The 25,887-nt window shown below is 59.9% G+C and overlaps 1 protein-coding gene across 3 annotated transcripts in view; it reads right to left on the reverse strand.

The window, feature by feature from the left end:
* Window positions 1-2,461: 2,461 nt before the first annotated feature.
* Window positions 2,462-25,887, reverse strand: part of SRC (SRC proto-oncogene, non-receptor tyrosine kinase) — a 53,071-nt gene continuing 29,645 nt past the window's right edge. For 2 of the 3 annotated variants that reach the window (XM_058562725.1, XM_058562724.1), the window contains 12 exons: window positions 24,211-24,376; window positions 22,669-22,926; window positions 21,230-21,329; window positions 13,267-13,365; window positions 12,990-13,093; window positions 10,969-11,118; window positions 9,308-9,463; window positions 7,137-7,316; window positions 6,164-6,240; window positions 5,267-5,420; window positions 4,975-5,106; window positions 2,462-4,684 (listed from right to left, as the gene is read on the reverse strand). In XM_058562725.1, coding sequence (XP_058418708.1) covers window positions 4,476-4,684; window positions 4,975-5,106; window positions 5,267-5,420; window positions 6,164-6,240; window positions 7,137-7,316; window positions 9,308-9,463; window positions 10,969-11,118; window positions 12,990-13,093; window positions 13,267-13,365; window positions 21,230-21,329; window positions 22,669-22,918 — 1,611 coding nt within the window. In that variant the 5' untranslated portion in view covers window positions 22,919-22,926; window positions 24,211-24,376 and the 3' untranslated portion in view covers window positions 2,462-4,475. The remainder of the gene's footprint in view (window positions 4,685-4,974; window positions 5,107-5,266; window positions 5,421-6,163; window positions 6,241-7,136; window positions 7,317-9,307; window positions 9,464-10,968; window positions 11,119-12,989; window positions 13,094-13,266; window positions 13,366-21,229; window positions 21,330-22,668; window positions 22,927-24,210; window positions 24,377-25,887) is intronic. The other variant, XM_058562727.1, reaches the window with a different exon arrangement.

The following is a 25,887-nucleotide window of genomic DNA, read 5'->3' on the forward strand; positions in this document are numbered from 1 at the left end:
ATTTTTCTCAGAAAGCAAAAACCCATGCAGAATAAGAGAAAACCCACTGAACCAAGGAAGGGAAGGCGGAGGGCACACGGGGGTCCTAGGGTCTCCAGTCCCTGAGGAGGGCTGGACACTGGACAGGGCTGCAGAAGGAGCAGGCAGAGGGGCCAGGAGACAGTGGTCCCAGCAGACTGGACGTCTCCCCCTCTCCACTCTGCCTCTCTCGTGAAGAGTCGAGCAAAAGCAAACTGAACAGAGGCCCAGAATGAGGGAGTCAAAACTGGAGAAGAAGCCAGAGACAAGAGGGGGGAGCGACAGAGAGAGCTTTCCTGCCTCCCCTCCCTGACCAGACATCGCCCATGTGGGCCAGATCTGGGTGCACCAGCGAGAATTTCCCCAGCTCCTCAGCTCTTGTTCTAGTGGGCGAGCTGCGTGAACCACCATGACAACACTTGCATGTTCCAGGGGGGTCAGGGAAAGCTCCCAGAGGCGGTCTGTGGCCTCTGAGATGTGTTTTGAAGGATGAACAGGAGTTTGCCAGATTGCAGAGAAGGAAGAAAGGGCATTCCCAGCAGTGGAAACAGCTTGGGCAAAAGCATGGAGGTATGAGAGGGTCTGGGGAAGAGACAAGCATGGAGATATTGATGCGGAAGAAATCTGAGAGACAGAGACACCAGAGAGACTAGAGAAATAAAGAGAGACGGCAGCGAAGAACAGAGAAAAAGAGAAACTAGCAACAGTGAGAAAGAGAGTCACAGAGAAACAGAGACAGAAAATGAGACGCACATAGAGACACACAGAGAAGGACCAAGAAGTGGAAGGAAGCAGGGTTAGGGAAGGGAACAGAAAGAAACAAAAAAGTGTCCAGACAGAGCCAGGGCCAGACAGGGAACAGAGAGAGCTGGAGAAACACAGACAGACGAGAGAGAAAGGCACAGTTAGATAAAGAAAGAGAGACCAAGACGGAGAGAGAGACACGCGGAGAGGCCAAGAGGTGCAGAGAAAGGGTCCCGGAGCCTCCCCAGGACCAGTCTCGGAACAGCCCCCATTAGAGCACCCCCCCGACACCCGCGCCCAGCGCCGCGCAGGCGCACTCCGGACCCACCGCGGCAGCGCGGGCCAGCGGTTTGTCTCCGCCGGGGCTGGGGCGGGACCCCGGCCAGCTCGCTAGTGTCCCTGCGCCCTGGGCACCCGTGGGCCCTGCCGGGAGTGGCCAGCACCATGTGTGCGCTCCGAGCTCACACGGGTCCACCCAGACACACACGCTGGCCCAGGCACGCTCACAGAATGCAGCTGCACATAGCAGTGTCCGCAGATTCAGGCAGGAACTACCTGGATTTGTGTCCACGAAATACACACAAATCCGTGCACACACACCCGGAAAAAAACAGACCCACTCACTCGGTTCATAACCCACTAAGACCCAGGTAAGACACCCCTGGAGCCCACAGGCTAGTAGATCACCTGGACACGTCTGTATACAGACACAGCGGGGCAAAGACATGCCTGACCTCTCAACTCACACCCGCGTGAACACACAGGTTCACACATCTGGGCACACAGCCCCAGGAGCCTAGAGTCACCAACCACGTGGACATGTGTCCACACACCAACACAGACACCCGTGAGCAAACAGGCCCCCACACACCCACGTGACCACAAAGGCACACACATCCTAGGCACACACTCCCACAAGCAAACAGAAAACATGCCACAAACTCACATCCACGTGCCTACCAATGCTCCCAAGACGCGTGCACACCCACAGGATCTCCAGGTGTCCTCTGACTGGGACACTATGGGATTTGCCTTGTGAAAATAATACTGAACAGAGAAATGTCCTGATTTTGAAATTCGTTTTTAATTAAACAGTGCTATTACCGCCAGAGGTGACCAGCGGTGTACCAGCGTAGGTGTGCGATCTGATGTAAGATAAATTTCTTCGTCTAGACTGCTGCAAATGAACTTCCCAGGTTGTGTCCCTTGGTCGTGGGGAAGAAGAGAGGAGAGGAAGGGTCTTTGGATTTTTCTCCAGAATGCCCAGGACTTTGGTTGATTCAGCCCAGCACTCCCGGGCAACACAAAGACAGCAGGCACACAGCCTCATCTCCCCATGAGCACAGCCACAGGTCCACACAGGCCTGCCAGCCCCACCCGGCCCCCACAGTGTCAGCTGCCACCGTCCACCCAGAGCATCTGAGTCCTGAGCTGCTCACACTCGCGGAGACCCGGTGCACCTCAGACACAAGCAAGGCCTCTGCCTGCGTGCTCACTCCCTGAACGCAGGTGCAGAAGTGCACACACAGCCACATTCCAAAGTGGCCGTCTCCAGTCTGACGATGTCACCCCCGGCCTGAAGCCCTCCAGCCACCAGTGCTGCCCGCACAAAGGCCCCTCTGACTGCAGTCTGTCCTCACACCCCACCCCCTCTTGCTGTCCAGCACACAGCAGATGCTCAATAAACCAGTGGCCAAACTCTGAGGTCTGTTTGTGTTTAATCAGACAATATGCAAAGTATTTACAACCAATTCTGGATCCCCCCTCCCCCCCAAGCCTGGGCCATGGAATACGGGACCCCCAGGCCCTGCCCAGAGCCGGGGGTCCCCTAGGCCTCTGCATAGTCATCTGAAATCTACAAAACACTGTTTTTAAAAAAAAGGACAATATTAGGACACCTTATACAAAGGGCCTGGGGCAGTCGGAAGGGGACTTGAGAGCACGCTGGGGTAAGCGAGCCCAGATTTGACTGGGAAGGACAGCAGACTTGGGTAATAAACACATACGAAAGGAAGAGTTGAAATTTCATAGGCAGGCGCCGCGTGGCCTCCTTCCCCGCTGGCAGGGCCTGGCTGGCTCAAGAAGCCCTGGCAGCGGGACTGTTATTGCTATGATGGGGGACTGTGGGTGAAATGTACAACGTGTCTGGGCAACAGAGCAGGGGGCATTTTTACATATTAAATATGGACACACATGGAGGAATACACACGTGCACACACACATACACACACAGGGGCCCTTGGCAAGATGCCCACAGACTGTCAGCTGCTCCTTTAAGATGGGCACACCGGGGCCCAGGGAGAAGCTACCACACACCCGAAGGCTGAACAGTAGCGCCAGGGCCAAAACACAGTCTCCTGCCGCCCCGGGCTGGGCTCACCAAGCGACGCCAGGCCACAGGGTCTGCACAGGAGCGGAGCAGTTGCAGAGGCCATGGCCTCACATGGAGGCAGACACTGCAGCCCAGAGAGGAAGCAGGGGCCGCCCAAGGACACAGAGCCAGTCCTGGTGCACGACACTGGACACCCTCGTCCTCTCTCACCCTGGCCTAGGCACTCCTTTCCCTACTCATGATTTCAAGAGTGCCAACTTGGGGAGGGAGCAGGGGCCAGCCACCGAAATGACACAAGACAAACTGGGGGAAAGAGGACCTGGGTTCTCTCCTGGGGCCAGAGCCAGGGCCTCCCAACCACTCAGATCTTCTACTTTTGCTTGGTTGCCTCCAAAGCCGGGAAGCTCACTCCCTTTCATGGCTGGCTAGCTCCAAATGTCAAAAACCACCACATTCTGATTGCAGCCTGCCTCTCTACACCGGCACCTTCACCCTCATTCCTAGCTCAGCCCCACACCCACCTCCTCTCTCTCCCCTGATGACAGCCCCGCTGAATGGGCAGCGGCAGCAGGTCTCTCTGCTGTCTCTAATCCATGCTCAGTCCCTTTGTCCCCTGGGCTGCCTAGTCTGTCCATGATGCCTCCGAGGACAATCTTGTTGGTTCCTGAGGAAGACAGAGGGAGCACCGGGTTCTGATCCCATCTCAACCCTGAACTGCTCTGTGCCCTGGGGTAAGTCACAGCCCCTTGCTGAACTCAGTTCCCCCATAGGTAATATGGGGACAAGGACTGATGATCTCTAAGGGTCCCTCATGTCCAAGAAGGGCAGGGTTTGAGAGGATGCCCACCCCACCCACCATCATCAAGTTAAGCTAGGCTCGGGCTGCCCAGCCTGGGAGCCACAGCAGAGGGCTCTGAAACACCCCAACAGGTGTCTCAGAAATGGACGGCAAGGGGCAGGATGGCAGGCAGGCCAGGGCCCATCACTCCTCTTTGGAAAGGCTCTTTGGCCAGCTCTCAAGACAGACCTGGGTGGGGTGGCAGCGGGAAGGAGCCAATGCGTGGAGTAGGCTGAGGCTGGAAAAAGGGCGCCTGGGCCCCGCCCTTCTCCCCAGTTCCCCCTGCCGAGACGCACAGAGCCCCAGGATTGGACACAGGTGGCTGGAGCGGGAGCCGGACGCAGTCACTGTGCCAGCCTTGGACGCCGCCCTCGGGACTGCCCCAGGCCCTTCCATGCCACAAAAGAGGGAGGGGCCTCGTCCCTGGCAATTCAGCCCCACAGAAACGGTCAACGGTGGGCGGGCAGAGGGAGGCAAGCCCCGGTCAGGGCCACCCAGCCCAGGATCCCAGCCCAGAAGCAGTCTGGCCGGGTAGCCTGCCCCCTATAGGTTCTCTCCAGGCTGGTACTGGGGCTCGGTGGACGTGAAGTAGTCCTCCAGGAAGGCCTGCAGGTACTCGAAGGTGGGCCGCTCCTCTGGCTCCTTCCGCCAGCACTGGCACATGAGGTCGTGCAGGGACTCGGGACACTCGGGCGGGCAGGGCATCCGGTAGCCCCGCTCCACTTGGTCCAGCACCTCGCGGTTCACCATCCCTGTGGGCAGAGGGAGCATGAGGAGGCTGGCTCCGGTGAGGACACGGGGTGCGGGGAAGTTGCCGGGGACAACAAAGGGCTTCCCACCCAGGACCAGGTGGGTATGACCACGGCTAAGTCCCCTCCCCACGGCTGGGAGTCCTGACCAGAGAGACAGCCCAAGATCAGATGCTCAACCTCTTTGTTATACAGATGGGGAAACTGAGGCCTGGGAGGGGGTGTGGCTTGCCCGAGGTCACCAGGGCAGAGGGGCTCAGGGACCAAAGATGGGCCACAGGGAGCCCTCTTACCAGGGTAGGGCACCCGTCCCTTTGTCGTGAGCTCTGTCAGCAGGATCCCAAAAGACCACACGTCCGACTTGATGGTGAACCGGCCGTAGAGGGCGGCCTCTGGAGCCGTCCACTTGATGGGGAATTTGGCACCTGCAGGAGCGAGAAAGGTCAGGCGAGGCTCAGCAGAATGTCACGACCGCTCTGCCAGACAGGCACCTTTCGCTTCCCCACTGGACAGACGAGGAAACTGAGGCTCCGAGAAGGGGCGTGAGCTCCCAAGGCCACAGAGCACCCACCCGGCCCTGCCCACCTTGCCGGGCCGTGTATTCGTTGTCTTCAATGAGCCGGGCCAGCCCAAAGTCGGCCACTTTGCACACGAGATTCTCTCCCACCAGGATGTTGGCGGCGCGCAGGTCCCGATGGACGTAGTTCATTCGCTCCACGTACGCCATGCCCGAGGCGATCTGCAGGCGGAAGCCCAGGAGCCCGGCTCAGGGCCACCGCGCGCCCTCCCCAGGTCACGGGGCGCGCGCCCGGGGACGGAGTCATCCCCAGGGGTGGAGACCCAGCCAAACGCCCTGCCCTCCCCACTTCTCCAGGCAAGCGAGGGCAGTTTACCGTAAACGCGGTCAGCATAGAAAGCAGGACCAGCGCTCAGCAGGAGGAGGGGACGCAGGGCAAAGGGAGGCGCGAGACAAGCTGCAGCCAGGGAATGGGGTGACCACGAAACAGAGGCCCCAGACGCCCCACAGACACAGAGGAGTGCCACGTCCTGTCTGCTGTCCTGAGTCCCCTCTCTGAGCCTCAGGTTTCTAGCCCCTCAAGTGGGAATAATAACCATCCCTACCGCCCCTGATTGTGATAAGGATTAAATGAAAAAATGGTTGTTGAGCACCGCCTACAGCAAGCAAACACTAATACATGTTTGCTGAATGACTGAATGACCTTCACAGAGAAGAAAACTGAGGCCTGAGGTCCCACAGCAAGTTAGTGACTCCTGATGCCCAGGTAAGGGCTCTTTCCTCCGCCTGGAACTACCACCCACAGCACCTGTAAGTCATGCCAGTAATACATGTGGCGAGACCAGCAAGTACAGGGCAATCAAGGCAAGCTTCCTGGAGGGGGCGCTGCAGCCAAAACTGCCTGAGCCAGGTGGGTCTGGGTGCTCGAGGGCCAAGGGTGTGGGAGGTGGGAGGGGCTGACTCACCTGAGCAGCCATGTCCACCAGCTGAGGCAGCCGCAGGTACTTGCCTGTCTCCCCCTTGAGAAAGTCCAGCAAACTCCCTGGGCAGAGAGAAAGCAGCTCTAGCCCCCGCCCTGTCCTCCCTGAGCCAGGAAGCAGTGATTCCCAGGTCCTGTCCACCTGGGCCGGCTGTGCTTTAACTGGCAGAGCAGATGTGTAAACCCATCTCTGAATAAAGTCTCACTCAGCATTTGTCATGCAAAAGGCAAGCAGGATGGGAAACAACCAGATGTCCACCTCCAGGCGGAACTGAAACTGTGGTCCAGCCACATAGTGGAATACTACTCAGCACTGAAAAAGGAACCAACTACCAATACACGCTACACCAAAGGGAACCTCGGAGGTAAAAGATCACACAGACGAAGTTCTAGAATAACCAAATCTGTGGAAGCACATCAGCAGTTGCTGCGGTTGGGGACTGGAGGGTACTGTCTGCAAAGTGAAACAAGGAGCTTTCTGGGGTGATGGAGATCTTCTATATTGACTTCGTTAAGGGATACACAGAGTATCCATTTGTTAAAACTCACTGAACTGGACACTTAAAACGGGTGTATATTGTCGCAGGTAAGTTATACCTCCCAAAAAGTGGAATTTAGAAAATTAACTAATTAACTTAAAAATTAAGTAAAGGTCAAGCCAGGGACTCGACGTAGATGTGGTTCGGCTCGGAGGGTCAGGGGAGTTCTCCTTCCAGCCCCAGAATGGCAAATGGCCCAGCAAACTGGGGGAGACAAGATGCCTGGCGGGAAATCGTTAAAAACAAAATGAAACGAGAAAGGCACCCTTTGGTGCGACTTTCCACCGACAGGAGAAGTCGGTTCTACGCTCTTCCATTTCAAAGACGTACATTCCAGATGTGGGGGAGGGAAGCACCCTGGCCCGGAGGCGGCCCCGCGGGGGCTGTGCGTCCGCCTCCGCGGCGCCCGGCGGGCCTCACCCTTGCTCATGTACTCCGTGACGATGTAGATGGGCTCCTCAGACACCACCGCGTACAGCTGCACCAGCTTCTCGTGTCGCAGCTTCTTCATGACCTGGGCCTCCTGCAGGAAGGCCTCTGGGGACATCGTGCCCGGCTTCAGGGTTTTGATGGCCACTCTGGTGGTGCCGTTCCAGGTCCCTGTGTGGGGAGGGGCGCAGGCTGCCTCAGTGGAGAACCCCCCGTGCCCGTCCCACAGGGACCCAGGATCTGTCTGCCTGGGCCCCAGTTGCAGCTCTGGCCTCCCTAGCCATGTGACAAGCCCAGCCACGGGCCAGGCCCTTCCTGAGCCTCAGTGTCCCCATCCATAGAATGGGCGCAGTGACAGGCCGCTCCTCACAGCGCTGTTACAAGGATTAGATGAGTCTGGTACAGGCTTCAGCAACAGCAGCTGTTGTTAGGACTATGATTATTAGGAATGTCCCAAAAAGCAGTACATTCTCCTGAGAGATGGGAAACCATGGTTCTAACTCAGCTGCTCTCTCCTGGGCAATCAGGTTCCTTCAGGGCAGCGTGTCAAAGGTGCCTCAGGTGTCAGCAAATGAATGGGGCCTGGATGAGGCAGACAAGGCCACAGGAACAGGAGGCTGTCTCGAGCCACACTCCCCAAAAAGTAAGGCATCACACTAAGCAGGAGGGCTTGGAGGTCAGACTGCCTGTGTGTGACTCCCACCTCTGCTTCCTGGGGCAGAGAGACCATGGGTGGGCCAGTTCCCCACTCTGAGCCTCAGTTTTCTCGTCTGGGAAATGGGGATGCTATAGTGTCTACCTGTGGGGCTGCTGTGGATTAAATGAGATTTCAGCCACTGGGCCAAGTCTGCTGTGAGGGCTCAGTAAATAAAGCTGCTGCTGTCATTTTATTATTATCTGGTTTTTAAACTGTGAGGCCTTTGGGGGGGCCATGTTCTAGATAAACACCAGTGTGTTTATCCGAGTCCCTGTCCCAGCTGGGCCTGAAGCTCCTTTGCAGAGTGGCCTTGGGGCCCTTCCGCCCAGTCTCCAGGCCTCCATCTGAGGGCTGGTGCTCAGGCCCTCCCAGCACAGGCCATCCAGGGAGCCGTACCTGGCACCTCGGGTGTCTACGTGGGGCCCCCAGGAGGAATTGAGAACCTCCCCACGGGCATGACCGCACGGCCAAGCCAGGAGTGAGTTCTGCGGCCACCAGGATGGCTGATGCAGGGACTTAACCAGGTTCTGCTCACGTCCTCGTTGTGTGTCTGTGCCTCGGAGCTGGCTTCCCAATCTCTCCCTCTCCCCAGCTCAAAGCCAGCACCTCCCTCTGCTGACCCGGCCTGACCCCCAGCCTCCAGGCCTCCGTCCCTGCAGTGCCTTCCACCCAGGAGCCCTCTCTGCTCTCCTCCATCGTGTCTTCCTCTGAAGGGAGGAGAGTGGAGACAGAGGGGCCAAGTGAAGACTGTGGCTCAGATGAAACAGCTTTGAAAACAGCACCCCGTGATGCCCCCGCCGAAGCCACAGGCTTACAACCGTCCGCCCACCTCAGCCCCCCTCCCTGACCCTCTGTGTCGGCAGACACCAGGCAGCAGGCAGGGCCTGGCTTTGTCAGGGCTGCGCGGTATTTTCAAGGATGGTTTGCCATTTCTCCAGGGTGAGACAGGAGGTGGTTAACAGGCCCAGACCTTGCCAGACCCTGTGCTGCCTGCACTCCGTCTGTGAGCTGAGCCTTCTCTTCTACGGCTAGGAGCTAACGTGCGGGCACACTGGGCCAGCATTCTCTCTCAAGCCCACGAGGGGGCCTATCATCACTAGCCCCATTTGACAGTTGGGAAGATCGAGGCTCAGAGTGAAGCCACCTGGCCGAGACCTCACGGCACGTCACTGGGGAGTCATGACGCCCAGCCCCAAGATGCTCTTGGTAAACAGGTGCCACGGTCTGCAGAGCATGGGGGGCCCACCTCAGCCTGGTGCCAGCCACCACCAGGGGAGCTCCATGTTGAAAACAGGGCCCACTGCTCAGCAGGGCCAACTGAGACTCAGGGAGGCGAAGGGGAGGGGACCGACGGGGCCTTGAGCTGCCACACGGGAGGAACATCAGCCTGGTTCTCGGGTGGGGTCACCAAAGTCCCCCCAAAGGGACCGTGGTCCTCTCTGAGGGGGCAGGGGCAAGGCCTTACCCATCCACACCTCTCCGAAGCAGCCCTGGCCCAGCTTGACCTCCAGCCGCAGAGACTCCCGGGGGATCTCCCAGGCGTCCTTGGCCAGGCCCTGAGTCTGTGGCTTGGACGTGGGGCACACGGTGGTGAGGCGGTGGCACAGGCCGTCGGCGTGTTCTGAAGACAGGCAGGGAGACAGAGTTCAAGCACAGCGGGCACCCTGGGGCCTCCCCGTCCCACAGCGTGTGCATGTGTGTGCGCGCGTGTGTGTAGACACACACATTGTATGCACACAGGCTTCGGGGACACACAGGATGCCCTCGAGGCCAGGCGTCCCCACCTGTGTGCACACCCTCACCCCAACACAGGCCCACACTGCATCTGTTCACGGAGTCATTCATTCATTCATTCATTCATTCATCAGACTTTAAGGGGTGGCCACCTAGGCAGGTACCAGGGACCCAGTGGAGGACAAGTCCAGTGGAACCCTGCCCTTGGGGTGCTCACAGTCCAGAGGGGAGCCCCACTTCCCTTAATCAGCTCCCAGGACCACAAGTGTGATGGAGGAGAGCTGTGCATGCAATAGCAGCAGGTGGGATGGATGGAGTCCTGGAGGGCTTCCCAGAGGAAGTGGTACCCAGGCTTGGAGTTGCATGAGGGTAAGTGCTTGACTAGGGAACAGCCCTCCAGGCAGGGGCACACGACCTCAGGCAGGGGCACATGGCCTAATGCATGTGCAAAGGCCCTGAGAGAGGAACAAGCCATGGGGTTGGAGGAACTGAAAGGAGGCTGGCGGGTGGCTGCAGGGGAATGAATGGGGGAAGGGAGGCCCAGGTAAGGCAGGGAGAGGCCAGCGGGTTTAGACCACCCAAGGCCTCGGAGGCCGCGTGAGGGTCTTTATCCTATGATTCCAAGGTAATCCTGGAAAGTTTTGATCTGGGGGAGCAGGGTTCAGAATGAACCCTACAGTGGTGGCCAAGGGGACGGAGGGGGTGCCAGACCCTAGAGGAGGCCCCGCTGACAGAGGAGGAAGAGGCGCGGGGGGCAGGAGCTGGCGCTCTCAGGACAGGCAGAGGCCATGGCCACACGCCACAGACACCCACAGAGACCTGCCCGCACAGGTCCACAGAGGCCCATGACACTTCAGTCCACCGGGCAGCCCTGGACCTCCGGACGGCCAGCCACACTATTGCACACACGCCCCGCGCCCCAACCTGCGTGTGAGCACCGCCAGCCTTGCTCCCTCCGCCTGCTGCGCTCCCTCCCTCTGCTCTTTGCTGCAATCCATCTAGCCACCCCCTCCTCTTCTCCCAGTAACCAGTTCAGACTGGCCCTAGGGCTGCAGAGACAAACCAGCCTATGCCCCCTCTCCTCCCTGCTCACTCCTCCAGGCAGCCCCCTCCTTGCCAGCCAGCTGCAGAGGAGCAGAGAGGAGGGAGGGGCAGGAGGGGGAGGGAAGAGGGGAAGAGGGAGGAAGGAAGAGGGAAAGGGGGGAGGGCGGGGTGGGGAGCAGGAGCCGCACATCCTCGGGATAACAGAAGCCCCCTCCCCAGGGTCTGCAGCTGAGGCCGAGCCCCCACACACCCCCTCAGAGGGCCCAGCCCCAGGCCCACGGCAGCCTGCTCCCCGACCCCGGCTGCCCGGCGGGCCCCTGGTGGCTGGAGGCCTGCGGCGGCACTCACTGGAGTAGTAGGCCACCAGCTGCTGCAGACTGTTGAACTGGGTGCGGGAGGTGATGTAGAAGCCACCGCTGTCCAGCTTGCGGATCTTGTAGTGCTTCACATTGAGGCCCTTGGCGTTGTCGAAGTCGGACACGGAGAGACAGTAGGCGCCTGCGGGGCAGGCAGAGAGAAGCCTGACCACCACACCCGTCACCCCACGGCCACGGCACGAAGCGCAGTCCTGGGCCCGCCCGACACAGCAGGGAAGGGAGGCCAGGCCGCGGCCCCGGCCTGGGGCACAGCCAGGTCTGGCCCACCCTGTCTCTCAGCACCCAGCTCTGGGCCGGCCACCAGGGCAGGGCCAAGCAAGCAAAGGGGCACCTGGCCAGAGAGCCTCGTCATGGACCCTTGGCCCTGGCAAAACCACCGAAGCCTGAGTGTGTATCCCAACTGTGTGACCTAGACAAGTCGCTCGCTCTCTCTGGGCCTCAGTTTCCTCCTCTGCACAATGGGGCTACTCCCGGGGATGCTGGGAAGATTCAATGAGACCACATGTGAGGGCTTGGCACACAGCAGGTGCTCAATAAATGTTTGCTGGGAGCCTGGGAGTGGCCTCGAGTGGCTGTGTATTCCTGGCCTAACTGCTTCCCCCTCTGGGCCTGCCCACGGAAGCACTATCCACGGCCCACCCCTTCCTGAAGACTCCAGGCTCAGGCAGGAGCGGGCGGCTGGCTGAAGCCGCAGCAGTCATGGGCAGGACACCATGTGCTGGGCACGGCCTAAAGGCCGCCAAAGCCATGCTGGGGCCAGCCCTGGGGGCCCCTCCCTGCTTCCCTTGAGCCTGGAAAAGGTTTTGCTGGAAAAGCTTCCTCCTGCCCAGCAGGCCTGGCTAGTAGCCTCCGTTAACCTGAGCCCAAGAGACACCTGGGGTGGTGTCACGGAACAAGGCTGAGCCCCAGAGGCGGGGGCAGAGGCTCCAGCGGCCAGAGACAACCCTTCTCAGGAGGCAGTGTACAGGCATTGTGCTAGAAACCCAACCCCCACGGCCCACAGACCCTCTGGACAGTGCTCAGATGGGGGATTACAAGCTCCCGTGTAAAGAAGGAGAAAATGAGGCCAAGAGAGGGAAAGTAGCTAGCCTCAGGTCAACCAGCAAGTCCGGCACAGAGCTGGACTTGAACCCATAGCTGGGTCTCCAAAGCCTGCACTGGGCAACCATGACTTGCTACAGATGGCTCAGGTCGTGTGCATGTAGAAGCCACAGGCCTGAGCCCAGAGCTCACCCGACCACGTGTGCACCCACTCAGGTATGCCCATGCCCAGTGGCCCCGTGCTCATAGAGGCCCCCAGGCACCAAGACAAACCGGCAGTAATTCAGTCCCACACAGCAACACACAGACAATCCCACTCCCAGGTGCACACACGTGCATGGACCCACACGTGGGGTGCCCGGCCACGCGGCCGCTCAGAAATGCACATGCATGACAAGACATTCTGCTTTCCCATCTCCCACGGAGCCCCAGGCCCACAGGAAGTGCCCCAGCTTCGTTGCCATGGTGATGGGGCACCTGCAACCACTTGCAGAGGGGCTGGAGAGAAAGGGAGTGGTCTGTATTCTCTGGCTAGGGTGAGGGACAGGAAAGGAACAGGGGCCAGGACTGTTGGGGGAAGGTCCCAGCACCCAGTCCCGCCCCAGAGGCCCCTGGAGAGGGGGAAGAAGAGGGCCCAGGGCATGAGCACCCTCCCTGGGAGCAAGCCTTTTGCCGTGTGACCCTCAGACCTCCTGAAGACCTGTGCCCACTCCTCATCTGAGGAACCTGAGGCCAGAGGGGCTAAGCGTCATCTTTTGCTGTACCTCTGGCCACCCCAGATAACTCAGTGTTCCTCCAATGTACCTCCTTGCCTTTGAGGCTGTTGTGTTCTCCACCTGGAGGGCTCTTCCCACCCCACTCCATATACCAAACTCCTATTCATTCTACAACACCCAGCTCATACAACCCACAAAAGACCCAGTTCCCACTGCCCAGCAAGAGAGTTCGTACCTTTCGTGGTCTCGCTTTCTCGCACTAGGAAGGTTCCTCTGGGGTTCTCCACATTGAGCAGTAACCGCTCTGATTCTCGTCTGGTGATCTTGCCAAAGTACCACCTAGGGCACAAGGGAGGAGGGCGGTGTTGGCGGTCCAGGCTTCCACCCGCCCACAGCACCTCTCCCTGGTTTGTGGCTGGCCCTGGGCAGTAAGACCACCCGCTCCAGCCCGGGAGAGAAGCTCTGAACCAGCAGGGGTGGGGAGCTGGCAGGAGGCCAGAGTCGGTACTCACTCCTCAGCCTGGATGGAGTCGGAGGGCGCCACATAGTTGCTGGGGATGTAGCCCGTCTGTCCCGTGCTGAGCGAGTGGGCGAGCCACCAGTCTCCCTCTCTGAGCAGGGGGAGGAGAAGGGAGCAAAGGAGAAGGGAGCCATCAGCGGTGGGCCCGGTGCCTGCGATCTTCACAGGTGCTGTGCTGGGGGCCCTCGAGGCCAAGGGAGGCGCAGGGAGCGGTGGGCCCAGCTTGAGTTCCCGCAGCCTGCCAGGCAGAGCCTCCTCTCCCCGGCCCAGATGCCTCTTGTCCAAAGCCGACTCAGACGGGCTTTGTCCAGGACTGAGCTGGGTCAGCCTGAGGCCCAAATTCACAGGGGCAGAGTCCTGGGGCAGGAAGTGACCCGCTTCCCTTCAGATGGACAAAGCCATCTCAAGATGCCAGCAGCTGCCTTAAGAGTGAGGGAGGAAGCTCCCTGTCTCTGGGAGCAAGCAAGTTGTACCAGGAGAGAAGATTCCTGCCTGAGATGGACGTCAAATCAGACCTTCGAAGCCTCCCCAAGCCCTGCGATTTGGAAGCCCAATCCTGGGAACTGGTGAGACCGGGCACAGGCAGGGGGTGGCCCTTTTGGAGCTTGGTGACAATCCAGGCACCGACCCTGCAATCCCGAGTAGTGCCTGCCTTTGTCACAAACCACAGGTCACCCCTAAAGGGCTCCTTGGCTGAAAATACAGGCCTCCTCCTGCAGCCTGCCCATCTACAGGGGAAACTGAGGCCAGAGGGGGCTGGGACTTGCCCAGAGTCACACAGAGAGTCGTGTCAGAGGGGGCTGAGGTGGGGGAGCCCCGATGCCCAGGGCACTTCTACACTAACTACCCCGGGAGGAGGAGGAGGAGGAAGGGGAGGCAGAGGAGACGGGACAGGAGCGGGAGGAGCCCCCCGCACAGTCGGGGCCCCTGGGCCTGGGTGGGCATGGGGAGGGGACAAAGTACCTTTGCAGCCATCTGAATGTGAACCAGGTCTGGCTGGAGCGGGGGTCCAGAGACACAGAGGAGAGAGGAGAAAGCGAGAGCCCAATGGGAAAGAAGAGGCAGAGATGGGGGTGGTGAGAGAGAGGCGGAAAGAGCAGGGGAGGGGCAGGAGAGCCAGGCGGTGCTGGGATGGGGACAAGGCAGGGCAGCCACAGAGGCCTCACATCCAAAGCAACCAAGGGGGACAGGGAAAGGTCCATGGGAGCAAGGGAGGCCAATGGGAAGGACTGCCTGGGAAATCGGGTCCAGCCCTGCCCACTCCCACCGTGCAGACGGGAAGACTGAGGCTCTGCTCAAGGTCACACAGCCAGGCCCAGGCTCCTGACCCCCAGATGAGGAGGACCCTCCCTCCCTACAGGGGAGCTTGCTGAGCTTCTCAATCCAAGGCTCCTTTCGGCCCTCACCACGACCCGAGAAGACACACAGGAAGCAGGACATGCCCCGTCGTCGCCAGGGCCCAGAGAGAGAAAGGCCCTTGCCCAAGGTCACACAGTCTGCACAGGAACCCAGATCCCCGGCTCCTGGTTCTTCTGAGCTGCCCCTCATCCATAGTCTTCAACCCATTTTGAAGATGAAGAAGTTGAGGCCAAGAAAGAGTGGGGCCAGGAAAGCTCTCCAAGGACCCAACAGAGCGCAGGTGAGCACCCAGACCCACGGGCTCAGCCAGGTGGACGCGGTCCCTTCTGGATGGAGTAAGGCAAAGGGAGCGTGCCTGGGGCCGTGTGGGCTGACTCGGCTGTGCGGTCGCCACGTGTATGCTCAGACAGGGGCACCAGCTCACAGGGGGTCTCTGCGGGAGAGGGGGCCCCCAGTCAGGGGGCAAGGCCCAGCTCAAGGAGAGAAGTCCTTAGTCGCCCAGGACCTCCATCTACCTCCCGGCTGTGCATCCACCTGGGGGTGTCCACACTTATCTGTCCCATCCGACCCTCAAGGCCACCCTGTGAAGAAGGAAAGCAGGCCTCAGCCCCCAGATGAACAAACTGTGGCTCAGAGATGTCTAGGGACCAGCCCCAGGACACACAGTACCCAGGCTGGAGTAACCCAACACTTTCTCTGTACAGTTGGGGAAACTGAGGCACAGAGAGAGGCAGAGACTTGCCCAAAGCTACAAAGCAATGACTCAAGTCACAGGGAACAGCTGAAATCTCCCAGTCCAATTCATTTCACCACTGAGGAAAATAAGGCACAGAGAAAGGCAGTGATTTGCCCACAGCCACACAGCAAATCAATGGCAGAGCAAGGGTGAGAACCAGGGCCCCTGAGTGCCCGCAGTCAGAGGCAGCAGGCTGCCTGGACCCCTGCAGCCTCCCCAGGCCGCTCGGAGGCCCTCGGGGAAGCCAGGGGCAGACGGGAGGAGGCGGCAACAGGAGTGGGCGGGGACTGGGCTGAGGTCTAGGTCGGAGGCTACATGAGGCAGAATGACAAAGCCAGAGTGTGCAAGCTGGCCGGCCTCTGGGACGCCCCAGCCACCCACTCCAAGTGGGAGGCCGCAGGAGCATGCGCCCAGAGGCCAGCCACGCAGGGCCCCAGAGGCAAGGGGCGGTCAGCTCTGCTGATGTCACCCAGACTCCAGCCAGCAGAGCCTCCGGCTCCGACAGCAGCCCAATGTGAGGCCGGTCCGGGGGTTCTATTTCACCAGGGCGGAGGGAGGCGCACCGCAATCTCCCAGAAGGAGCCCCAGCTCGAGAGACCCCTGAGAGCTCGAGCGCCAGAGCCAGACCGCCCTGGGCGCTGTCCCAGCTCACCACTCGAGGTGCGTGACCCAGGCACTGCCTCCGTTTCCTCATCCGTAGGATGGGGACACTCACGCCTCCCTCAGAGGATGTAAAACACCAGCACAGGGCCTGGTGCACAGTAGCTGCTCATGGCGCATGAGCAGTTAGTATCTTGATTTGGCTAAAAAAAGAAAAACAATTAGATCTGTATCTTTAGGGTGCCCCTCCCCACTCTCCAAAATGTTTTTAAAAACCAAAGCAGCTCAGTCCCAGTCTCCAATAAGGATCTGCTGTGTGACCTTGAGCAAGTACCCTAACCTCTCTGAGTCTTAGTTTCTTCATTTATAAGGAGATAATATTCACAGACTCTCCCTTGCAGGCAAAGTGTGTAAACCAGTCAGCATCAAGGCAGCATCGGGTAAGCTAACTACTGTGACTGGCACCTGAGCCTCAGTTTACCCACCTGTGAAATGGAGATATCAGGCCCCATCCTCCCACGTCGACGGTCTGGGAGGCTCAAACCTGCCTCAGGTAGCTGCGAGCTGGCTCTGCCAAGGACCAGGCACTGCTCCCACGTGAGAGGCCCCACAGCTTCCCAGATCAGACCAGTCTGGCAAGGACACCAACCCAAGCCCGGCATCGGAAGGAACAGCGGCGTTAATCTACCTGGTTGAGCAGATTTACTGCATCCAGCACCTTCTCTGTGGCCTGGTCCCCATCAGACGGTTGGGAAGAAGGGAAGGAAGGGATCACACACATTCCTGCCCAACCCTCACCTTCCCACATGTGGCCAGAGGAGACAGCACTGGACCAGGAGTCCCCGAGTTCACCTCCCAACTGCTGTTCACTAGCTGCCTGACCTTAGGCTACTGACCTCACCTCTATGAGCCCCAGGATCCTCTTTTTGGAGCCTAATCCTTGCGCCAGCCCAGCTGGCATGTAGACTGGGGGTGTGGCAGCTTTGGAACCTGGGAAGTTGGGCCAGTTTGGGTGATTATTTCACTCACTTGGGCTGTTGGGACTGGTCAGAGAAGCACTGTGGGGATCGCGAGGAGCAGGGGCAGCCAGGCATGGCCCAGGCAGTCCATCTGAGCCCTGAGCGCATGGTCAGTGGGGAGAGGGCAGGGTGAGGCCAGGGCAGGTCATGTGAGGAGGACAGGGAGGTGTCCCCAGCCCCATGGTGGGGAGTGGAGCTGGAGTACCCAGGGCAAGGGGGCAGAGGTCAGCTCTGCCCAGCAGGGCCTCTGGAGAGGCCCCCCAGAGAAGCTGCTGGAATCTGGGTGGGAGGAAGGGGCAGTTCAGGGAGCAACCCAGAGAGTTTCCAGCTCCTGGAGACTCAGGTGCCAGGGCAGGGGCCTCGGGGCAGTCAGCCTTCCCACCCCAGGGGCTTCCTCAGACCCACAGCCACACAGTACCCAGGATTCTAAGACCTAGAGCCATTTGGCATGAAGATCGAGGGAATGGGGTCTCCAGGCCTGCCACTGTGAGGACCCCAACCCAGCCAAACCCCAATGGGAGAAGGGCTCATCCTTAAGCTCTCCACCTCCACTGACACCCAGCCCAGCCACAGGCTAGACTCAGAAAGTCCCTCACTCCCCGGTGCAGGGGTGGGGGTGGGGGGGCTAAACAATAATGACCCTAAGCAATAATGGTGGAAGGACGTGCAGGGTGGTCCCTGGGTGAGGAATGAGACCTGAACATCTCAAATCTGGGTGGCCCATCTTGCACTAAGCGCCCCCAGATCCGTCTCTTCCTCTAACACCAGCCCCCAACGCCACCAGCCCCGACTCCTCAGGGAAAGGAGTGCCTGAGCATTGTGATGTGAGGACCAGCTCCTGATCCAGCCCACCCTCCAGTCAGGGCGCCGCCCTGCCACCGGGGACTCCATCACCTCCAGCCCTCCTTCTGGGGACGGGACTCCATCACCTCCAGCCCTCCTTGCCGGGATGGGACTCCATCACCTCCAGCCCTCCTTCCCGGGACCGCACTCCATCACCTCCAGCCCTCCTTCCCGGGACGGGGACTCCATCACCTCCAGCCCTCCTTCCGGGGATGGGACTCCATCACCTCCAGCCCTCCTTCCCGGGATGGGGACTCCATCACCTCCAGCCCTCCTTCCCGGGACGGGGACTCCATCACCTCCAGCCCTCCTTCCCGGGACGGGGACTCCATCACCTCCAGCCCTCCTTCCGGGGATGGGACTCCATCACCTCCAGCCCTCCTTCCCGGGACGGGGACTCCATCACCTCCAGCCCTCCTTCCCGGGACGGGGACTCCATCACCTCCAGCCCTCCTTCCCGGGACGGGGACTCCATCACCTCCAGCCCTCCTTCCCGGGACCGCACTCCGTCACCTCCAGCCCTCTGGGCAGACCCTGGCCTGACCAGACACCCCCAGCCCAGCCTGGAAGGCAGGAATGAGGAAGGGAAGGAGCTTGACAAGGGAAGGAGTGAGGGCTGCCCTCCAACTCCGAGTGAAAGGGGCAGGATCAAAGTGTCCTCCCACCACACCTTTGCTTAAGCTGTGACCCCAGCCTGATACGCCCTTCCCACCATGGCTGGTGGAGATCCCTCAGTACTTCCAAGCCTCCAGCCTGATCATCTTCCCCCGCACTGGCCTTTCCCTCCTCCTGGCTCCTCTGCGCCTACAAGGGCCATGGGTCGGAGGGCCTGCCTACCCTTCCCAGTTCTGCCATCGCTAGCTGTGTGACCTCGAGCAAATCATCTCACCTCTCTGGGCCTCAGTTTCCTCATCTGTAAAATGGAGCAAATAAGAGTTTCCATTCCCCAGGGCTGTGGTGATGCATAAATAAAACAGTGCAACTTAAAGCTCTCAGCACGGACCGGGCTCACACACGGAGCACAGTAAATGGCAGCTATGGTATTATTGTTCATTCGCCTTGCTCACCAGCACCAGCTGACCGCCCCGCAACCCCCGATGTGCTGAGCAACAGGTGATTTGGGGACCCAGAAATGTGGCAGACCCGAGAGCAGCCCTCAAGGGGCTCCCAGTCTGGGAAAGGCAGATGTAAACAGCCGGAACCGTAAGAGAACTGGGACTCAGGGGGCACACAGGGGGCAGAACACTGAGAAAGCCCCTCCCCCAGTGAGAGCAGCTTAAGGAAGGGAGAGAGCCGCTGCCCAAGTGCTAACCCTGGCTTTGCTACTTGGTAGCTGTGTGACCTTGGGCAAGGGTCCTCATATCTCTGAGCCTCAGTTTCTTCACTTGCAAAATGGAGATAGCCCCTCCCCCATCACTACAGCCCTGGTGGGATTGCAGCCGGGTAACTACAAGGAACCTCTTTTTCCTTTTGCCTCACAAAGAAGGCAATCCTGAGCTGGATCTTGAGGGATGAATAGGAGTTTGCCAGGCAGAGATGGGAGAAAGGGTATTTCAGGCAGAAGGAACAGCATGCACGAGGACAGGGAGGCATGAGCAAGCAAGACACGCTCAGAGATGGTGGCGATGTCCCACCTCCTCAGCCAGGCCTCCAAGGACGCTCAGGGATCGAGTCTACTCCACCCTCCAGAATCTTCCCGCCCTTCCACAGCCTCAAAGGCATCCAGCCCCTCCAGTGCTGCACTCTCCCCAAGCCGCCCCCTGCGAGGGACTCTCTCTGCCACCTCCACCTGCCATGCGATATCACTGTTCTTCCTTCAAGGACCTGCTGGAACCTCTCAGTCCCTGTGGTCACCACCGGAGGGGGGCACACAGCAGAGGCCCCCACGCCTGAGCTGACCCTGGCCCCACCCTCTGCCTCCCACGGCCTGGCCTGGGGCTGGCTCCCGGCCACGCTCTCGCTCCAGGAGGGCAGGGATAAGGCCTTCTCCACCCAGGCCTCACTAGGCCCGGCACTGGACCCTGCAAGCAGCTGGCACTCAGTGTGGGCTGAGGGGTTCCCATGGGGAGGGGTGGTTAGCAGGAAGGGGGATGGGGAGGAGGTGATGGGATGTGAAAGGGGCAATGGGAGGACCCTCCCCATTCTCAGCCTTGGGTTAAGGTCAGGTCTGGGTCAGACTGGCTGGGGGTGGGGGACATGAGCTGGGGAAGCTGGAGGGGGTGCAGCCAAGGGAGCCAGGGACCACAGGCAGGGACACAGCGGTGGGAGCACATGCAGACAGCAGCCCCACCCCCACCAGCGAAGCCCCCCCCACCCCCCCACCACCCACAAAGTGTGTACACACCTGACATCCACCTTCCTCCTAAGGGCCAGCGAGAGAGAAGCAGAGAGAGCAAGAAGCTGAGAGAGGGCTGGAGGGAGCAAGCGCGGGCCAGGAACGGGGGAGGGTCCCTGAGGCTGCAGGGGTGGGGGACGGCAGGCGCTGCCAAGGGCAGTAATGCAGCGGGTGCAGAGCTTTGCCCTGCCCTGTTGGCAGCTCCTGCAGGAGCGAACCCCATGCCACCCACAGTGAAGCCCCCACCAGCCCCACCCCTAGGCATATGGCCCAAGGCCCGCACGGCCCCCATGACAGGCTTTGTATCCCACTCCCACTGCACTCCTGGCAGGGAAAGAAGAGGAGGGGAGGGGAGGGGAAGGACCCCCACCCCGGGGCTGGAGCCCCACCTACCCCTCGTGGATTCATTCCCCCCTGCTCCTCTGTCCACAGGGGCCCCAGAGCCTGGCAGGGCCCCCACCCTCCCCCCAGAGGCCAGCTTCACTCTAGGATGCCCCCCTCCAAGGCTGGAGCCCCTGGAGGTGAACGAGACGTGCACCAGGGCGCCCTGCCCTCCACACCTATCCCACCATCTCATCCCCATGCCCAGTCCTGACCCCTCTCACACTGGGTGCCCAATACGGGTGCCCCAACCCTCCCTATGTGGGCTCCTCCCCCTACAGCTGGAGACTGGCTTAACCAGCTGCCCTAGGCCCTCCAGCCCGGGGTCACTAATGAGGGCACCTCTCTGGGCAGAGCCTCTGGCTTCAGGCCCTGCTTTTTGTAGCCCTGGGTCCTGGGCCCAGTTCTGCCCTGACCACATGCCCTGCTCCGGGGTCTGAGATCTGGGGCGCTGGGTTCTGCTGACCAGTCACTGCGCCAGGAGCCCTTCCAGAGCGCCAGCCACCACTGTCGGCCTCATCACTCCCACAGGCCCTGGGACGGTTCCCAGGCCCTCGGCGCTCAGCTCTGCCTGCCGCCCATCATGCTGTCCCCAAACTCCGGGACGCTCAGAAGTGGCTCTGGCCCGAGACCAGGCACAGGGGAGGGGTGCCCAGGGGCGACGGGGAAGGGGGGCACTCACGTGTTGTTGACAATCTGCAGCCGCTCCCCTTTCTTGAAGGATAGGTCAGTCTCTGTCCGCGACTCATAGTCATAGAGTGCCACAAAGGTGGTCACCCCCCCTGCAGAGAGGGGTGGGGCGTGTCAGAACAGCCATGGCCAGGGAGGGGCGGACAGGAGGGCCCTGTACCCTGGGAGGAGGGGCCTGGTCCACCCACACGTCCCCCAGGACCCCCTCCCTGCCCTTGGCTCCTTCTCAGCAGTCACCACCTTCTAACAGCCCCCACGGCTGACACACCTCGCCTTGTTTCTCTCCCCCACGGGGGTTTGGTCTCTTTTACACAACGCTGTGTCCCCAGCGCCGGAAGAGCCCTGGCACACAGGACGGTATCACAAACATTTCCCGAATAAATGAATCATTGTGTTTGTGGGTCTGTTTGTCTCACCCGGGTTCGTGTCTGTGTCTGAGGGGTCCATGAGCATCCGTGTGTCTCTGTGTATCTGTGTGTCCTCACTGAACGTATGTGCACTTGTGCATCTGTAGTCTGTGGGTGTCTGTGCTGGCATCTCTAGCCGAGTATGTTCTCTGGCCTGCGTGTGTCTGTGAAGGGCTCTGACTACGTGTGCATGTCTTCCCCTGGGAGCATGAGGTTATCTGTGTATGTGTGTGTGTTTGCATACATCTGCATTGGGTGCGTGTCTGTGCCTAGGGGGTGCACATCCATGGGTCCCTGAGTGTGTCTCTATGTGCAGGTGTGTCTCTCTGACAGTGTCTGCAGCTCAGCACACGTACGTGTCCTGTGTGGGTGTCTTTGAATGAGTTGTTGTGTGTGTGTGTGACCACGAGTGTGTGGCTCCGTGTGAGCGTGCCGGGTGAGAGTCCCCGTGTCTGTGTGTCTTAGGTCAGTGTGTCTCCAGGCCCACACGTGCATCTCTCTCAGCATCCCTTGCCTGGCGCTGCCGTACCCCAGAGCGCCAGCAGAGGGCGCAGGGGCGCATCTCGGCGTCGGGCCGGGCCTCCGAGGACCAGCTCGCTTCTTCCTCCTAACCCGCCCACCCCCTCTGCTACCCACCGCCGCCGGTCCACCATCTCCGGCCTGACCAGAGGACAGAGCGAAGACTCAGCCCTGGTCCCCGTGCTGCCTCGAGCAGCCCCCTGCCTCTCTGGGCCTCAGTTTCCCCCTACAGTGCTGTATCTCTAGACCCCTTTATACTCTGCATTTCATGCCCCCCCAAATGGAGCGTGCACCACACTTTCCATTACAAAGCCCTTCCCCACCCACGGCCTGCAGGAAACTCCCGAGAGTCCCCAAGACAGTCCCCAAGGCCGAGTGTCCCACAGACTCTTCCCCGCTAGTGAGAGAGAGAAACAGTAGCCCAGAGGGGGCGCCGCTGCCCCAGGGCACACAGAGCAGCCTGGCCCGGCCCGGAGGGGCAGAGGCGGCGGGCACCCACACTGACCAGCCAGCGGCCCCGCCCTCTGCGGGGAGGTGACCGTGTCCGAGGAGTTGAAGCCTCCGAACAGCTTGGGCTCGGCGGCCGCGGGGGCGAAGGCCGTGCTGGGGCCGCGGTGGCCGTCGGCGGAGGCCGGCTTGCTGGGGGTCTGCGAGGCGGGGAAGGCGCCCCCGCCGCCCCCGTGCGCGTTCTCGGCAGGCTCCAGGCTGCGGCGCCGCTGGCTGGCATCCTTGGGCTTGCTCTTGTTGCTGCCCATGGTCCTGGCTGGAGAGAAGAGAGGACCCTGGGGTGAAGGGAGACCCTGGGAGCACGCAGGGCTGCCTGGCCCTTAGACAGCCTCCATCCACCCCCACCCATTCTACAGAAGGGGAAACTGAGGACCAAAGACGGGTATCAGCCTCTTGGGTAAGTTCCCCTTTCAGAGCCTCAGTTTCTTCATCTGTAAAATGGGAATAATGATGGCACCCACCAAGGGCTGCCTTGGTACAGGGCCAAGCACAGAAGAAACGACTCATAATCATAAGCCCTAACTTCCTCCACTCCCCAGAGTCACTGTTTCTGACCCTCGTGGGCAGGGACAGTACCTGAGTCATGTCTATGTCCCAGGCACACAGCACATAGGAGGGGTTCCCTGAGGGTTTGTGGAGTGAATACATGACTGACTGAAATTGTCTAACACTGGGGGAAAGCTGCTAAAAGTTGCAACCAGGACCGGCCCCGTGGCTTAGCGGTTAAGTGCGCGTGCTCCGCTGCTGGCGGCCTGGGTACGGATCCCGGGCGCACACCGACGCACCGCTTCTGCGGTCATGCTGAGGCCGCCTCCCACATACAGCAACTAGAAGGATATGCAGCTATGACATACAACAATCTACTGGGGCTTTGGGGGAAAAATAAATAAATAAATAAAATCTTTAAAATAAAATAAAATAAAAGTCGCAACCAAGGCAGGGATATAGCAGGAGGCTGGAAGGAGAGAGGGCTGGGACCTCATCCCAGCCACAGGGCCTTTGCACATGCTGTTCCCCCTGCCTGAATGCTCTTCCCTGACCACATCACCAGGGTAATTCATGCCTCCTTCAGTTCTCAGCTCAAAGGTTACCTCCTAGGGAGGTGTTCCCCAAATCCTTTCACTGGTTTAAGTCCCCCTGACATTTGTGCCTCTCCTTGATAACATGTGGCCCAGTTTTTATCTTTGTGTGCGTGATTATATTATTATTGTCACAGGCCTTTGTCCAGTTCACTGCTGTGCTTCCAGGACTTAGCATAGGGCGTGGCACACATAGTAGGTACTCAATAAACAGCTGAATGAGTGAGTGAGGGAATGTGTGACTATTCAAGAATTAAGAGATGTCAGAGCCAGAAATCTGGGAGGTTGAGAGATCGGGAAACAGAGAAAACCAAGTCGAAAACTCCCCAGTGGTGCCCGTGGCCCTGCCCCCCCATTTGCCCCCCACTTCCCATCCTCAGGGCCTGGCCAGGGTCACCCCACCCATCATGGCCACCCCTCCCAGCTCCCATCTCAGCAGCCCTGCTGGGTCGGCACCTCACCAGGTGGAAGGCAGGGGCTGTCCCAGAGGACCTGGGAAGCAGCCTGGGGTCTCCGCACGGACACCAGGTGTGGAGTCAGGTCCTGGACTAGATGCCCCGCTGCACCTCGCCCCGCTGTGCGACCCTAGGCAAGTCACTTCCCCTCTCTGGGCCTCTGCATCCTCATCTGCAAAGCAAGGACAAAGCAGACTTCTCAGGGCTGCTGTGAGGACCTGGTTAGAGAAAGAAATCACCCCGGCTCTGACTCTCGGTCACAACGTAGCAGGCTCTGACTCCAGCAGGCCCGATGCTACGAGCTCCCCTGACCTGAAACACCCTTCAACGCTCCCGAGGCGTTTCATGAGCGAGGAGCAAGGCTGGGAATGGCTGGCGGTAGAGGGTGGGCTCTGAAGCCAGACTCCCCAGACTCAGATTCAGGCCCTGCCCCTAATTAGCTGCATGACCTCAGGCAAGAGACTTAACCTCTCTGTGGCCCGCTTCTTCATCTGGAAATGGTGGGGTCATTGTGATGCTGATGGAGGCAAGGTCGCAGGGACACAGCAGGTCACCCTGCCCATCAGCTACTCCTGACATTGTGTGATTCTGGACACACAGATGAGGTGGGCTCCGATTACTCTCCAGGGGAGCCAGCAGACCCTCGAATCCTTCCAGAACTTCCTCTGGGCACCCATGGATGGGCAAAGTCCCCTTGATGGGTTGGGGCCTCGGGCAGGGCTGTTCGCTCTGAGCGCCAAGCCCAGCCCCGTGACCCCCTCCCTATGTGAACCTCGGCCACTCCTGCCCACTCTGGGCCTCGGGCTGCCGGCTGCACAGTGGGGGCGTGGCCTGCATGCTCCCTGGGGACCAGCCAGCTCAGAGAATGTGGGGCTGGGCAGGCCCTGGGGAGACCTGCTCGATAGCCCAGAGGATCACTGGGGCCTCCTGAAGGACAGGCCGATGGGCCTGGGGACGGGGAAGGCCAATGTCCATGGCAACCCAATCCACTGAGGTCGTGGGGCCCATCAGCACTCATATAGCTGGCGTCCCGTGGGACCCAGTGACCCAGCTACCCGCAGCCCCAGGCTCGATGGAGGCTGAGCCCCAGCACCGCACCCCCACCCGCCTGCTCCCTGGTACGGATTCACAGCACCAGCTGTGCAGCTGCTCTCTGCTAGGCACTACGGGGGACACAGATGAACTGGTCAGCGCCTGCCTCAGAGGGCACCTGCTCTAACAGGGACGTGTTTGTGGGACTTCGAGAGGAAATAAAAATTATAAAAATATATTTTAAATATTTTTTTTAAAGTTTTATAAATGAAGAACTTTCTAAGAGCCCAAACTTTCTTTAGAATGAACGAAACGATGAAGAGTAAGCCCCCCGTCACGGGAGGTAATCAAGGACAGGAAAAAGGGTACTTGGCTGATGTGCCATGGCGGGAGAGGGAGGGCCAGGGCTGGACCTTAACGGCCCTTCCAGCACCCAGAGGACACACGTGCCCTCTCAGGAAGGGGCAAAGAAGAAGACAGCTCCTGGCCCCTGAGATCTTCCACTAAGAAAGAAGACCACTCCCCATGGTGGCACCCAGAAAAAGCACAAGAGCGCCCTCAAGACCAGGCTAAGGGGGCCCGGGGCCTCTGGTTGCAAGGTGTGTTGGTTTGTGGAATTTGGGGTTTTGTCATTTTTTCGGTCCTTGTGGT

Source organism: Diceros bicornis, chromosome 19 (assembly GCF_020826845.1).
Source record: "Diceros bicornis minor isolate mBicDic1 chromosome 19, mDicBic1.mat.cur, whole genome shotgun sequence".
NCBI lineage: Eukaryota > Metazoa > Chordata > Mammalia > Perissodactyla > Rhinocerotidae > Diceros > Diceros bicornis.